This window comes from Capricornis sumatraensis, chromosome 2, assembly GCF_032405125.1.
Source record: "Capricornis sumatraensis isolate serow.1 chromosome 2, serow.2, whole genome shotgun sequence".
Lineage (NCBI taxonomy): Eukaryota > Metazoa > Chordata > Mammalia > Artiodactyla > Bovidae > Capricornis > Capricornis sumatraensis.
In genome coordinates this window covers 198225609-198242813 of record NC_091070.1, presented here as the reverse complement: position 1 = coordinate 198242813, position 17205 = coordinate 198225609, and the positions used below count along the sequence as shown (strand labels likewise).

Genomic DNA, 17205 nt, shown 5'->3' with positions numbered 1-17205 from the left:
CCAATCTATCAGTAGAAAGACTGATATATATTGAAGGAAACATCTTAGTAAAGTTGCAGGAGCTCCGCCTAGGGGCCAGGGGACAGGCTTCACCTCTAATGTCTATGTCATCTTAGGAAAGTCATCTCCCTCTGCTAGGCTCCATTCATTTTGTAGAATGAGGGGGCTACATTTCATGCATAAAGGACACTTCCAGCTCTCTCATTAAATGATTCAAAGGCATCAGTAACTGGGCTTTATCTCTGAAGCTAGGGAGTTGGAAGAAGCATACATTTTGAATAAGGTTAGGTTGAAATACAAAGAGAACAACATAGTCTAGGAAAGGGATTGATTCATTTCATTTAAATGAAATGCCAAATAATAAAGAATTATCAATATCTTAACATTCAGAAAACTAAGATCATAGCATCTGGTCCCATCACTTCCTGGCAAATAGATGTGGAAACAGTGTGAGACTTTATTTTTTTGGGCTCCAAAATCACTGCAGAGGGTGAGTGCAGCCATGAAATTAAAAGACACTTACTCCTTGGAATGAAAGTTATGACCAACCTAGATAGCATATTAAAAAGCAGAGATATTATTTTGCCAACAAAGGTCCGTCTAGTCAAGGCTATGGTTTTTCCACTGGTCATGTATGGATGTGTGAGTTGGACTGTGAAGAAGGCTGAGCACTGAAGAATTGATGCTTTTGAACTGTGGTGTTGGAGAAGACTCTTGAGAGTCCCTTGGACTTCAGGGAGATCCAACCAGTCCATCCTAAGGGAGATAAGTCCTGGGTGTTCATTGGAAGGACTGATGCTAATGCTGAAACTCCATTACTTTGGCCACCTCATGCGAAGAGTTGACTCATTGGGAAAGACTCTGATGCTGGGAGGGATTGGGGGCGGGAGGAGAAGGGGACGACCGAGGATGAGATGGCTGGATGGCATCACCAACTCGATGGACATGAATTTGAGTGAACTCCGGGAGTTGGTGATGGACAGGGAGGCCTGGCGTGCTGCGATTCATGGGGTTGCAAAGAGTCGGACATGACTGAGTGACTGAACTGAACTGAACTAACATTTATTGCATGAGTTTTCCAACATTTGAGATTTGCATCAGACCCAATCCTTACCTCTAGGAGTTCTCATGTTGCTCAGAGCTTTGAAGAGGAGATGGGAATTTGTCAAAGTCAAGACAAGTGAGAACATTCCAGAGTTGGTGGCATGTACAAAGTCAGGGAAATTCTACACATTCCTAACAGTGTTATGCTTGTGTCATTCACTGGGTCACAGGCACTAGGAGGTCAGTGCTGGTACAGGTTCTTTCTCATCAGTGGTTTCAGGACCCAAATCAACTGCCTAAAGACAGGGGAATGAACAAGATGACCTCCAGATGCCTGGCTTTCACCCCTATGATCACCACTTTAGAGTCACTGTGTATGAAAGCCTACTCTGGGCCTGTGTCTCCTTGGTCCTCTATTATTTTTTTACTTATTTTCAAGGTAAAATTTCTGAATGGGCTCAAAATCAGGACCCAAGTTCTGACACAAGTGGGGCTATTTATGGTACCAATGAGATAGAATATTCAACATTAGGACCATTCTAAAAAATACAAATTTATGAAAGTCAAGTTTATAAATAACTGTGTAATATGTGGCTTCCCTGGTAACTCAGTTGGTAAAGAATCCACCCACAATGCAGGAGACCCAGGTTGATTCCTGGGTTGGGAAGACCCTTGGAGAAGGGATAGGCTACCCACTCTAGTATTCTTGGGCTTCCCTTGTGGCTCAGCTGATAAAGAATCTGACTGCAATGTAGGAGACCTGGGTTTGATCCCTGGGTTGGGAAGATCTTCTGGAGAAGGGAAAGGCTACCCACTCTAGCATTCTGGCCTGGAGAATTCATGGACTATTCATGTAATATGTAACATCTTTCTCTTGAGTAGGAAATACTCTTGGGTATCTTTCCTTTTTTCTTCCAAACTGCCAGCCCCGTGAGGGTGGGGACTATGTCTGTGTCATTTTGCCCACCTCCATTCCAACTTCGTATACTCAGACCCAAGTGCAGAGAAGGTTCAATATATCTATTGAATAAATGAGTAAATTAATAGATGAACAAATGCCCTGAAGGTTTGCAAACAAGGTCCAGATAATTACTTGAAGACATATATTGAAAAGTATTTAAGCACTTGTTACATGCCAGATACTCTCATGATAACCCAGTGAGGTAGGTAGAATTTATCCCCATTTAAAAAAATAAGCAAATAAAATCCAAGACAGATATGACCTTGAGAAGGTCATTTGACAACCACTAGAATATAGAGCCGGAGAAGGCAATGGCACCCCACTCCAGTCCTCTTGCCTGGGAAGTCCCATGGATGGAGGAGCCTAGTAGGCTACAATCCATGGGGTCGTGAAGAGTCGGACATGACTGAACAACTTCACTTTCACTTTTCACTTTCATGTACCGGAGAGGGAAATGGCAACCCACTCCAGTACTCTTGCCTGGAGAATCCCAGAGACGGGAGCCTGGTGGGCTGCCGTCTATGGGATCGCACAGAGTCAGACACGACTGACGTGACTTAGCAGCAGCAGCAGCAGGAGAATATAGAGCTGGGATTCAAACCCAGGTCTGACTGAACCCGGTGACCCTTTGCAGTCCCTCCAGCCATCAAGGAGGTTATGTGATCTATGAAAGAGATGCTAGGCCACTCCTTTGTCTGCTCTTCCTGTACTGCTCTCCTCCTTTTCCGCCCAATGGCAGAGATACAATGGTTCTGGAGAACATTATTTAAATGGCAAATAAACAGCTCCATCTTGTGAAGGACACCACACCTCATCCCTGTTGCAACAATGGCAGCTGGAATGAGAGCGATGATTTTAATTCCCCTCCTTATGATTTCCTTTTCATCTCCTCTAAAGGGTAGAGAGGAAGGCAGCTTGGTGGCTCCAGATCAACTTCACCCTGAGCATGTGGGGCTGTGTGATCCTGGAAGGGTGGCATGGACAAGTGGAGATATATGGGGCATGCACACAATTGTCCCCCAAATGCAGCAGTTTTTCAGCATTATCAATGAGCTGAATTGGATTAAGCATATTTGCACCAAAAGCAAAATAAATATTGCTTTATTTAATGCCACTAAAAGGTTGGGATTCAATTGCCCTTGGCCCGAGGCAACTTCCAGCTCTATTGATTGGCCGGTGTCAGAATGCCAGGCAATCTATCATCAACAGCTGCTGCAAAATGCTTAGCAGGTGGGCTGGGCCCTGTTGCAGTGGAAACAGGAGGGTCGTAGGCAATGCTCTTTGTCCCAAACACGCACACAAGGGGCAGTTATATCAACCCATTCCCCATCACCACCACTGAGATGTTTAAAGCACTTCCCTCATGTTCCTTCTTACATGATCACAACATGGATGTGGCCCAGGCTGTGGAGGCAGAAAGGATAGATAATTACATAGGTTCCAACTCAGAAGAATTTGGGTTTGAGTCCCAGATCTACCACTGAGTTATTTTATGATCTTGGACAAATTCATGCTTTTCTCAGAAATCTAAAAGCTCTGGGAGTGCAGAGTTAAATCAGTTTCATTTGCCACTGAGTCTTCAGTGTGAGCCCAGTGTCAGGTACATAGCCAACTCACAGAAATGTGAAGAAATGGAAATAAACAGAAAGGTTACGTAATTTGCCCTTAGTTACTAACCTTAATTTTCCTTAATTTTGCAAGGAAAAAGGACAGAGACAGGACTTGAACCTGGTGTGCCCAGCTCTAAAGCCTATATTCTTTTTTTTTTTTCAAAGCAGATTTTATTTTATTTATTTTTTTAATATAAATTTATTCATTTTAATTGGAGGTTAACTACTTTACAATATTTTGTGGCAGCCCTGGGAGTCAGTTCAGTGCCTGACAGAGGGACTCATATGAGCTGAGGAGGGGATGAAATACCCTTAGCGTTTACATGGAGAAACTGGGCCTCAAGCAGGACCTAGCATGAAAGGTACCTTTATGCAAATGGCCAAACTGTCCATCATTCCTGGTTGACAACTTAGAAACAGGCACCCATCTGGGTGGGCACTTGCTCTGGCCAGATGGGAGCAGAGTCGCAGCCCACCTTGACCCCTGGACCAGGAGCCTGTGTGCAGTGCACAAACTGCATATCTGTGGGAGGTGGCCCTGTGTGCCCAAGGTTCACCACAGAGCCAGGATGAGCACTCGGGGTTCTGACCTCCACAGGTCAGCAAGGTCTTGATCCTGTCATGGTGGTTCTTCTGGCAAGGTGGTAGGACTGGGGAAGGGGGTGCTGAGACCACACCTGGGAAAAGGGTCATCTCTGACCCTAGGGGCTCTGGGTGCCCCTTCTCCCAGAGCTTATTCCTAGTGGACAAGGAGAAGTGTTGGAGTGCCCTTTCCTTCCCTGGGGACAGCATGTGCTCTGGGATTCAGCAGCCCACTTCTAGCAGTACCCCCAAGCTGGACTTGGGGGGATTTCCACACTGAAACTGAAAGCAATTCTGAAAGCCAGTCACCAATCAGAAGGATCTGAGATTTCATAAAACTCAATTTCCATATTTCAAAGATGGGAAAACTAATGCCAAGGTCACACAGCTATGTAAGGGTAGAGTTGAAATCAATTCCAGAACTGATGGATTATTTTTCTCTCTATAAAGAACACTGACAAAGAGTAGAGAACCATTTTAAAGGCTCAAGAGGGCACATTGTCTAAAGACCTTTGAGGCTTGTTGTTAAGTCACTGAGTCTGACTCCTTGTAACTCCATGGACTGTAGCCCACCAGCTCCTCTGTCCACAGGATTTTCCAGGCAAGAATACTGGAGTGGATTGCCATTTACTTCTTCAGGGGATCTTCCCAATCCAGGGACGAAACCCACATCTCCTGCGTTGGCGGGCAGGTTCTTTACCACTGAGCTACCTGGGAAAAACCCTGGCCCTTGGGGCTAGGAATTAGCTATTTCCATTTCTTTACTGAAAAGTGGCAGAGGAAGAACTGGAGGGAAGAAAAGTCCTTTAGCTCTTCACAGATCTGGAAACTGCCAAGACCCTTGCCCACCTGGTCTGAACCTGAGAAGTGGCTTTGGTTGCAAATGTGGACTCCAGAGCCATGTTGCCTGAGTAAGATTCTGGTGTGGCCATGGGTCAGCCGGTGGTTTAACCTCTCTGGGCCTCAGACCTGATCTGCAAAATATGGATTCTGCCTGCCTCAGAGGGTTGTTTAAAGGATTAAATGAGATCAGTCATATAAACACTGGGCATACTGCCTTGTTTGAGATAAGCGCTACATACATGTTAGCTGGTCTTATGGTTTCAATCTTGGTGTGACACTCAGGATCCTCCACAAACTGGTCCCCACTTATTCCTCCAGCTTCTTTCATCATGTCCCCCAGTTTCTACACACAAGCCTTGCACATTATATGTCTTATGAGCTCGTTACAAAATGCACCCCCTTCTGCATGCTGGTGTAAAATCCCCAAGTAGCTAGGCTTGTCAGCTTCCCTCTTCCCCCTTAGCCTTTGTTCAGTGTGTGAACATACACTGTAGGTTCAAGGGACTCACAAGAGACTTCTCCAGCACCACAGTTTAAAAGAAACAATTCCTTAGCACTCAGTCTTCTTTATGGTCCTACTCTCACATCCATACATGATTACTGGAAAAACCATAGCTTTGACTAGATAGACCTTTGTTGGCAAAGTGATATCTCTGCTTTTTAATATACTATCTAGGTTTGTCACAACTTTACTTCCAAGAAGCAAGCATCTTTTAATTGTGGATGGTGGGGAAGTTGAATTTTGGAGTGAAGTATAAGAAGGCCAATTTTAGCCACAGATACAAGCTATGCCTTCCAAATCCTACTTCTATCAATAATAAAGCTAACATTCTGACCTCTCTCTTTCTGATCCCTGTATCTCCTCCTACATGGGTGGTAGTAGGCTGAGATTGGGAGCAGAAGCATGATGAGTTATCATGCCTACATCTTCAGGGGGGATAATCATTAGAAACTATTAGAATAGGGTCTGACAACTTATAAAATTCCATTCATGCTTATATTATTATAATCACGTTTGTTATGTAACAGTATTATTCTTTTGGTTGAGAATGTGGTGCCAATCTCTCTATCTGGCTAACACCCACTCACCCCTCAAGATCCATCTCACCGGCAGCTGCTCCCCTGAGGGCAAGCATGGGCCAAGCCCACCACAGGTCCCCAGTTGATGCATGGGACAAAGTACTTGCTGAGTGAGCATTTGAGCATGGGGCAAGAAAGATAATCAAGACAGGCAAGCCTGGCATGCTGCAGTCCAGGGGGTCATAAAGAGTCCACCAAGCCACTCAACACCATCAAGGGAGACAGTGGGAGGTGAAGCTGAGGAAGAGCTTCCTGAATGCTGTGCCCACCTTGAAGACAAGGCTGAAGAGTACAGGTTCCTTCTGATGGTATATAGGGAGCCCCCAAAGGATTGCGCATGGAACTGATGCTATTCCATCAGTGGTTTCGGAACCAAGACTGGGACCCATGAAGTTCTTGATTCTATCACAATGTTTTGCTCCTCTGGACTCCTCAGCCCCTAATTCTGGGTAACTGTCCCACAGAGGCCTGTCTTCACTGTAGAATCAATTATTAAAATCATCTCGCTATCAACTCTAACTTTGAAAGGCTACTTGAAGGGACAGAGATGGGGAGCAGTCTCCACGGACGTCTAGCCATCTGGCCTTTTCTGCGGAACCTGGCTGGGAAGCTCATTTGAATAATTGGTTTTGGCGGTGTGCACTCGTGGGTTAGACACCTGATTGTGCTGCCAGACCTGGTGTCCTTTCAGCCTCTGTAGAAACATCACTCAGGTTATGTAAAATGGGAGAGAGTCTCTGGGAAGTGAGGCTTGGTCTGGCCCCTGTGTCGCTTGTGCTTCATCTTGAAAAACTATGTGACTCACCTACTGTGTGACCTTGAGCAAGTTACCTAGCCTCTCTGTGGCTTGGTTTCCTCTTTGTTCAAAGGAGCAGTGGAATTTCTGCCCAGTCTATGCTTTCTTGTAAGGTTCTCAGAGAAGGAAGGGTGGGGGAGGTGGTTGGAGTGCGGGGGTTGTGACTCAGCAGGAATGCAAGTAGAAGGACTGAGGTTGACAAGAGGTCAATGTCAGATAGCGATGGGCAAGTAGGCCCAGGAGTATGTCCCCAGAACTAGGCTTGTGATGATTCCTTCCTTCTCCTGTGCCACTAGCTAGCTCTATGAACTTAAGGGAGTTACCTAATCTACCTATGCCTCAGTCTCCTCATCTGTAAAATGAGAATAATAATACAGTTGTTCTAAGAATTAAATAAAACAATACATGCAAAATACCTAGAATAAGGCCAGATCCAGGAGGTTCAATAGTCTATTTATCATCACCATTATCATCGTCATCACTACCACCATCATCTACTGTCATCATTACTGTCATCATCGTCATCAGCACCATCATCGTCATCAGCACCATCATCGTCGTCAGCACCATCGTCATCAGCACCATCATCGTCATCATCACCATCATCGTCATCCGCACCATCATCATCATCAGCACCATCGTCATCAGCACCATCATCGTCATCAGCACCATCGTCATCAGCACCATCATCGTCATCAGCACCATCATCTTCATCAGCACCATTGTCATCACCATCATCGTCATCAGCACCATCGTCATCCGCACCATCATCATCATCACCATCATCGTCATCAGCACCATCATCGTCATCAGCACCATCGTCATCAGCACCATCATAGTCATCAGCACCATCGTCATCACCATCATCGTCATCAGCACCATCGTCATCCGCACCATCATCATCATCACCATCATCGTCATCAGCACCATCATCGTCATCAGCACCATCATCGTCATCAGCACCATCGTCATCAGCACCACCATCGTCATCAGCACCACCATCGTCATCAGCACCATCATCGTCATCAGCACCATCATCGTCATCAGCACCACCATAGTCATCAGCACCATCATCGTCATCAGCACCACCGTCATCAGCACCACCATCGTCATCAGCACCACCATCGTCATCAGCACCATCATCGTCATCAGCACCATCGTCATCAGCACCACCATCGTCATCAGCACCATCGTCATCAGCACCATCGTCATCAGCACCACCATCATCATCAGCACCATCGTCATCAGCACCACCATCGTCATCAGCACCATTGTCATCAGCACCATCGTCATCAGCACCATCATCGTCATCAGCACCACCATAGTCATCAGCACCATCATCGTCATCAGCACCACCGTCATCAGCACCACCGTCATCAGCACCACCATCGTCATCAGCACCATCGTCATCAGCACCATCGTCATCAGCACCACCATCATCATCAGCACCATCGTCATCAGCACCATCGTCATCAGCACCACCATCGTCATCAGCACCATCGTCATCAGCACCACCATCGTCATCAGCACCATTGTCATCAGCACCATCGTCATCAGCACCATCATTGTCATCAGCACCACCATCATCGTCGTCATCACCATCATCGTCAGCACCATCATCATCATCAGCACCATCGTCATCAGCACCATCATTGTCATCAGCACCACCATCATCATCGTCATCACCATCATCGTCATCACCATCATCGTCATCAGCACCACCATCGTCATCAGCACCATCATTATCATCATCACCATGACTATCGCCACCATCATCATCATCATCAACACTCATCATTATTACTTTTCCATCCTGCACGAGTGAGTGAAGTGAAATCGCTCAGTTGTGTCCAACTCTTTGTGACCCTGTGGACTGTAGCCCACCAGGCTCCTCCGTCCATGGGATTCTCCAGGTAAGAATACTAGAGTGAGTTGCCATTTCCTTCTCCAGGGGATCTTCCTGACTCAGGGATTGAACCCAGGTCTCCTGCATTGCAGGCAGATGCTTTAACTTTGGAGCCACCATCCTGCACACCATGTCTCAAATATAGACCGTGACAAACATCTGGAGCATGTTCAGAAGACAGCAGGAAGGACGGGGAGAGGACTGGATTTCAGATCACATATGAAAAGCTGTAAAGCTCTGGGGATGTTCAGCCAGGAGAACGGGAGCTGACAGTGGTTGGAGTGAGTGAGGAGTGGGGAGATGTGGGGACACACAATCCTCAAATAGCTGAAATGCTACCACGTAGAAGGTGGGTCGAACCTGATTAACCCTTCAGGGGCAGAAAGCAGAAATGATGGCTGACAGGTTTAGCGTGGATATGCTGTTGCTGCTAAGTCGCTTCAGTCGTGCCCAACTCTGTGCGATCCCATAGACAGCAGCCTGCCAGGCTCCGCTGCCCCTGGGATTCTCTAGGCAAGAACGCTGGAGTGGGTTGCCATTTCCTTCTCCATTAGCGTGGATATAAACACCCTCTAATCGTCAGAGCTGGCATCAGTGTGGCGCTTCTCAAGGTTCCCTTGCCCTAGGTGGGGCCCTGGATAAGCTCTCTCTGAGGCCCCATCCCACTTCAAGGCTGACGAGGCTGAGAGAGGCGGCAAGGTGGTGGTGGGGGGGGGGGGTGGCTGTGGGCATGTGGCCTGTGTAGGAAGGAGGCAGAGTGAGAAGGGGCTGGCAGATACCAACTGGTGAGGCGACTTGCAGTGGCTCTTTGTGCTCACTTCCCGTTGATGAAAACCGCACAGTTTTATGCTTGTCGAAGAACAAATAGAATACTGACGCACATTTTTTACATAGCTAATTTTGTTTTCCATTCTATTTTGGACAGTTAAGAATGCTTCCTTCTTTGGCTATTGAGGTGAGTGGGGTTGGTTGGTTACAGCGTCTGTGCATGCACGTGTGTGTGTCCCTAAGTGTGTATCTATATGTGTGTTGTTTGTGTGTGTATGTGTGTGTTGGAAATACCTCCCCTGGTGTTTTACCCTCTGCCATATGTAATGATGATTGCTGTAAAAATCTCTCTTTATATCCCTTCTATGTCTGGTGGACTGTATACATTCTTCAAAAACCTTCCCTCCTCACCCCTAGTCAGAAGGAAGCACTCCCTGCTTTCACGATACAGTGTAGCCATGGATTTAATTTGTAGCAGGCTAGACCTGGCCAGCTTGGATTCATAAACCTGATCTGACCCTTCCTGCTAAGGGACCCGGGGCAAGTTCTTTGGTATCTCTGGGCCTCAATTTGCTTCCGTAATTAAAAAGGGGCCATAATACTACCTCCACGTCAGGGTTGTTTTGAGTGTTATCAGGGATGATATATATAATGTGTGGTTAGTAGGCACTTAGATACTAGCTCTGATGATGTCCAGGCTTCCACAGCATGACGCACACCCCTCTAGTACAAATACTGGGCCTCTTATTGCCAAAGGCTGCCTCTGATCTCCATCTGCTTCCCTAAGGCGCAGCACAGGGCTTGACACTCAGCAGGCCCTTGACAAACCTTAGTTAAATTGGATTTACTGTGCTGGAGCATTCTTTGCTACGTAAAGCTCACCAGGGCCAACAGACAGAATGTGTTGCATGTCTGCGGGTTGTAGCAGCATCCGTTTCTACTGCGGGGTCTGCAGAGCCGTGCAATAAAGCTGAATCATTTCTGCACCACCCGTGGAGGTCTGCTCCTCTCCCCATCTCCGTACTCTCAAGAAGCACTGAGGCTTCCCAAAGATGAGAAATTTCACAGCATCCTAATATCTTTTGGGTAACTGTGTATTTTATGATGACTAATAGGCAATTACTATGGTAATATTGCAATTCAGCATGTGTGAGGTTTGGGAAATGAGAAATTATGGGTAACTACGTTGGACTCATTTCTATGGTAACAAAAAGTAATTGTCGTTAAATATCAGTTATACGGAGGCTGTACCTGGTAATTATAGATTTTTATGCCCAGAAACATAAATAAAACCAATAAATTTATTCAAAGGTCTACGACTGTTTACTTATACGTGACTCTATGGAATACACAATGACAAGCACCTAATTAAGAAATGCAAACCTAATGCAGAGTTTCATATTGTCATATAGAGATGGAGAGTCTGTTTCTCACCTGCAAGGAAAACTGCACATCACCCAGGCCCCGTGGGGTACAGGTAGGGACGGAGGGGTCTCCTGTGCAAAGGAAGTGATGGGGAGGAGGAGGTGATGGAGAGAGAGAATAAGGGCTGCACTGTGTGGGGATGGCCAACCTACTGCAGGACGGTGAGAGCCGCCAACAACCATAGACCTACTCAGCCTGTCACCCTGGACACCAAAGGCCTGCCAACCTCTGCCTTGTAACTCTTGACTCTATAAGTACCTGAAGTTACAGTGTTTATCCCTCTATGCTTCCAGGCCTGAGATTCCCCTCCTAAACCTCTCCAAAGATGCTCAAATTGCATTGATACGTTATACCACTATTTTTACATTGTGATAAAATGCACATAACATAAAATGTACCATTTTAATCATTTTTAAGTGTACAATTCAGTGGTATTAAGTATGTTCACAATGTTGTGCAACGATCACCACCAGCTATCTCCAAACCTTTTCCTCTCGTAAAACTGAAACTCTATATCCATTAAACAATAACTCTCCTTCCCCAGCTCCACCAGCCAGCCCTTGGAAATCACCATTCTACTTTCTGTCTCTATGATTTTGACTACTCCTAAGTACTTCGTATTAGTGGAATCATAAAATATCTGTCTTTCTGTGTCTGGCTTATTTCGCTTAGCATAACGTCCCCCGGTTCATCTGTGCTGCGGCTGTGCCATTCTTGACAGAGCCCATCTCCAGCGCCTCTGCTAAATGAGAAGTATCCTGCACTTCGTTTTCCTCTTCCAAGAGGGCAGAGGGGAACTGAAGCTGGGGAGAGAAGGGTCTTGCCTCAGGATGAGAAGGCTCCGGAGAGTAGGGAAAGCTAGCCTGCTAGTTCTCCGCTTCTGCCTCCAGCTTGTAGGACACAGGCAGTGTCTGGCAGTGTAGAGAGCCCTGAACACACCAAGGGACCTTAAACACAGCTCTTTCCCTCTGCAGACTTGGTTTCCCCTTTGCTCAAATGGATATAATAAAAACTGACTTTCCTTTCTCAAACAGTTGTGGTAATGATCCAAGGTGGTTTCTAAGTGTAATGCCCTGTACAAGAATTAAGTGTGGCTCTGAACCCAAAGTTCACTAAATCATTAGAGCAGCTCATTATAGTGTTTATGTCACAATAGCATAAGGTCAAAACAACTAGGGTTAGGAGGCTGAGTTGCTGAAAGTAAAGGGTTGGGAGCTGAGGGCATCTGGTGATGATTGCTCTACCTGTGAATACAGCTCCAGGCAAGAATACTGGAGCAGGTGGCCATTTCCTGCTCCAGGGGATCTTCCCAACCCAGAGATCAAATCCATATCTCTTGCACTGCAGGCAGGTTTCTAAATGTCTGAGCCATTAAGGAAGCCCCTGTGCCATTTCCTAGTTACTAAGCGCTGCTCTGGAGTTTATTGACTCATTTGGATAGTTATATATCAAAGGCTGGTTCTGTCCTGGAAACTGTGCCAGGCTTTGGGGATAAAGTCCTGACTTCAGGGAGCTTACGGTCTAGAGGTGGAGACAATCATTCAATAAATAAGCACATGATTACAAACTGGGGCAAGGGCTCTGAAAGGATAATTCAGAGTGCTCTGAAAGAGTGTAATGGGAAACCTGATTTATATTGGAGAATCTAGGCAGCCTTTCTGTGTGTGTGTGTGTGTGTGTGTGTGAGCGTGTGTTTGTATGTGTGTGCACGCGTGTATTAGTCACTCAGTCATGTCTGACTCTTTCTGACCCCATGGACTATAGCCTGCCAGACTCTTCTGTCCATGGAATTCTCCAGGCAAGAATATTGGACTGGGCTTCTATTCCCTTCTCCAGTGGATCTTTTTGACCCAGGGATTGAACTCATATCTGCCGCATTGCAGGCAGGTTCTTTATCTTCTGAGCCACTAGGGAAGCCTGGCCTTTCTGTGAAGTGGCATTAAACCTCAGCCCTAAACTGAAGAAAATGGCCAGTGTTATTAGAGTGTAGTAAGTGAGACAGAGACAGCAAAGACAGGGTTTCCCTGGTGACTCAGTGGTAAAGAATCCACCTGTCAATGCAGGAGACAGAAGTTCAATCTCCAGGTCAGGAAGATCCTCTGGAGAAGGAAATGGCAACCCACTCCAGTATTCTTGCCTGGGAAATCCCACAGACAGAGGAGGCTTGTGGGCTATAGTCCATGGGTTTTCAAGAGTCAGACAGAACTTAGGAGCTAAACAGCAAAAGAGAGACAGACAGTATAGTTGGCTTGTGTTTTCATTAGATGCCATAATACTGTTGCTATCTCCTGTTACCCCAGCTCCTGTTATAGAAGGCTGCCAGAGAGAGTATTGTGGCTGCTATAACTCTGGTTCTCTCTGCTCCTCCCATAATCCAGAGTCTGGGAGCACACATAGGAGTCTAGTAAGTAAACACTGCTGCTCTTTTACATAAAGCACATCCTCTATCATGGGACAGGTGTCATCATTGCCCATTAAATGCTAGAGTGCACCTTGTCTATTTTACTATAAATACCATGGTGTTGGTACTTGTATTATTAAATATAGGGCTTCCTTGGTAGCTCAACTGGTAAAGAATCCACCTGCAATATAGCAGAGCCCGGTTCGATCTCTGGGTTGGGAAGATGCCCTGGAGAAGGGAACGGCTATCCACTCCAGTACTCTGGCCTAGAGAATTCCATGGACTGTGTAGTCCATGGGGTCACAAAGAATCAGACACCTTTGCATGGTCAAAGCTGGGAAATCGGATGCCTCTTTCTAGATTCGATTACATGGTTCTTTAGCAGAGGAGAAGAAAACGAGAAGGAAAAAGAGGAGGGGGGGTGGGGGGAGAAGAGGCACTAGGAGGGCAAGGAGTAGATTTTTATTATTTGCAAGCATAGAAAGCTTCACAAAGATCCTTCTTCACAGAGCTGCTGCTAGCATTGAGACAAGTGTGTGAGTGCCTGACATGGCACTGGGCAGAATTCTTGGACTGGCATTTTCCAGGCGTTTTATAATCCCTAACCTCCCTGGGGACAGGGTGGTGTGAGGGTGGTGGTAGAGCAGGTGAGGGGTGGTGGGGAAAGAGGTTTCCTTGGGAAACACTGAACACTATATTCCCCTCTTGGGATTCCTGTTAACTAGCATATTCAAAATGGAAAAAGCTTAGTGTAGAAGAGAGTTTTTAACTTTGCCTAAGTGTATGTACTCCTGCCTGGAAAATCCCATGGATGGAGGAGCGTGGTAGGCTGCAGTCCTTGGGGTCGCAAAGAGTCGGAGACGACTGAGCGACTTCACTTTCACTTTTCACTTTCATGCATTGGAGAAGGACATGGCAACCCACTCCAGTGTTCTTGCCTGGAGAATCCCAGGGACGGGGGAGCGTGGTGGGCTGCCGTCTATGGGGTCGCACATAGTCGGACACGACTGAAGGGACTTAGCAGCAGCAGCAAGTGTATGTTTCCCAGATTTACTTGAGCTCTAAAACCATTCTTCCCCTATAATGCCTGGGCAAGTCCCACCAAACCACGGGACACTGAGCTGTGGCCGGTAGGGTAGCTCTGTGAGGGGCTGGCCTACAAAGCCTCTAAGGTACCTTGAAACTCTCCTTTTATAGACTTGATTATTATATTTCACATCCCCCAAATATTTAATGGGGAATCTTCATGATTGACAGGCTTTTTGTTGCTACTCAGAGCTGTTCTGGCAACAGGATTAATGCCTGTGGTTATAGATTTTCTTCAACTCTTGTAATGAGAATCACATACTCTCACTGGGAGAAGGCTGAGATTTTAAACTTCAGTACAGGACCATTTCTGAGGGGGTGGAATTCTTTTATCCTAAAAGGCCCAAATCACAAAACTTGGACAGCTTGGGGACATATAAGAAGCAGTTACCTCCCCATCACCACCCCCACTGGCCATCTGAAGCCCAGAAAGAGGAGGCATTTCGGCCAAGGTCAAAGACCTCTTTCCAACTGGTCATCCCCGGACAGCAGATGATGACATAAATAAGTATGTGGAATGGACAGTACTGACCTCTCTCTGACCATGGCTGCTCTTGTAATTAAACAGAAATGTTAACATCAATCAAATGGTCCTTCCACCACCATTATCGCCAATATTGCATTCTGTCCAGAAAAGGTGGAAAGGCACTGCTCCCAGGCCTGCAGAAGCCATAAAACCTGCCAGTGCTAATGAACCATTACTTGAGCCAATTAAGAGGAAGCAAAACTGTCTTTAATTAAGGCATCATGAATCCCATGGGTTCTGTCTAACTCATACCCAGGGGTACTAGGAAGCTTCTGTGGACCCAATTGCCACACTCTGGGAAAGCATTAAACCAGCTCTGTTCCAAAAGGACCTGATGCGATGTCAGGAAATGTGGGTTCTGGTCTGAGCTCTGCCACTGACCTTGGGCAAGTCCCATTTGATCTCTGAACCCCCGTGCCTTCATCAGGAAAGTCATCTCTTTTTTTTTGTACTTGTACCCACCAAATTCTTTTTGAGCATCTACTATGTGCTGACCCCTGATGATAGGCACTGGGGAACACAAGGACAATTAAGGCTCAATGTTTTCCTTCTGGTGGTTTTAAGACCATGGGGTCCTTGCAATGGGGTAAGACACATTCAATAGCCAGGCCTGTGGGAGCTCAGAGAAGGGAATGGCCAATTCTTTTGGGGGGGGGGCGGGGTTGGGGGATGTTTTTCAGAAGAAAAGGTACAAACTGAGTTGCAAGGAAGGATTAGTGAGATGGGGGCTCTTCCCTCGTAGTTCAGAGAGTAAAGAATCTGCCTGCAGTGCAGGAAACCTGAGTTTGATCCCTGAGTTGGGAAGATCTCCTGGAGAAGGGAATGGCTATCCACTCCAGTAGTCTTGTCTGGAGAATTCCATGAACAGAGAAGCCTTGTGGGCTACTGTCCATGGGGTCACCAAGAGTCAGATACCACTGAGCAACTAACACAAAAACACACAAAGTGAGATGAGGACGGGACTAGGAAGCCCTGGACAGAGGGCCTTTATGAAGGTGAGGTATCAGGCCCCAACAGGACCTGTGTAAGGAACCAGGCCTTCCTTAGAGTGGCCAGAGCAATGATTCTAAGGCTAGAGGGTGGGGGGTTAGGCAACAGGTCACACAGAGTCTTACATCAAAGCTGGGGAGCTTGAATGTTACCTTAGGAATTCTAGGACCAATCAGCTCTCAAGCTGTATAATTAGGGCAGTGAAGTTAGTCAATGATTTACTGGTTGTATGACTTTGGCCCAGTCTGTTGCCTCAAAGGTGAAATAAGGCTAATAACACACTCTCTCTCAGAGGATTCAATGTTCTCTCAGCAGATGGTTCCCCGGGCAGTGGAATTTTCAGCTGTAAATTATGCGGCTAAACCAGGAGAAAGAGTTCAAGATGTAAAGTGCATGAGTGAGTGTGGGGCCAGCCAATATGCTCACACCAAAGAGAAATGCTACCCACATGATGCAGGCTGCTGCTCTCCTTCATTAATAATCTCCAAGAAGAAATCCAGAAACAAAATGGTAACTGTCATCACCACCATATGCTCAAAAGCACATTCATCGCCACTGTTTCTTTGTGAGCACTGATGCTCACAAGTGCCCTGCCAGGTAAGTAATTATGATCTTAATTATGCAAGATAAACTGCAGTGCATCAGAGAGGGAAAGTGAATTCCCCAAGCTTACACAGGAAGAAGGCACCAAAACTGATATTAGGTCTCCTGGTTCCTGATCCAGCAAACTGCCCAGGAAACTCCAGCAAGTGATCTCACATGACTGCATGAACTAGCCAAGACCAGCTCATCACATCCTCAGGAGCTGGGGTGAAACTGCTGATGAACTCATGGGTAGTCTGAAAATTCCTCCTCAAAAACATAGCCCCTTTTTCTTCTTGCTTTCATACCACCATCCAAGCATTCTCCCCCATCCCTCACCTGTAATTGCCCAGGTAGACACCATCAGGGTTGAGCATGGGTGCAATTTTGAAGACCAGGTGTTCCCGTAGGACACGAGCAATAGGGTGCTGGCTTATGAGGAAGTCAATGATCCCTGGGGAAAAAAAAAGAAGCATCTGGGTTAGTGTCAACATATTTCAGGAAGGAGGGAGCACCTTTCCTCAGCTGGGAAAAACAGTGTGAGATCAGAGGTGATTTGGGGGCCTACGTTGTTAGCCACTGTGGGTACATGGCTATGAATTAGG

General features: G+C 46.4%; 1 protein-coding gene across 1 annotated transcript in view; it reads right to left on the bottom strand.

Moving 5' to 3' along the window:
* The window catches only part of AGBL4 (AGBL carboxypeptidase 4), a 1470506-nt gene that overhangs the window by 120451 nt on the left and 1332850 nt on the right, over window positions 1–17205 (bottom strand). Inside the window, exon 8 of the mRNA XM_068961620.1 lies at window positions 16940–17054. Within this exon, the coding sequence (XP_068817721.1) occupies window positions 16940–17054 (115 nt within the window). The remainder of the gene's footprint in view (window positions 1–16939; window positions 17055–17205) is intronic.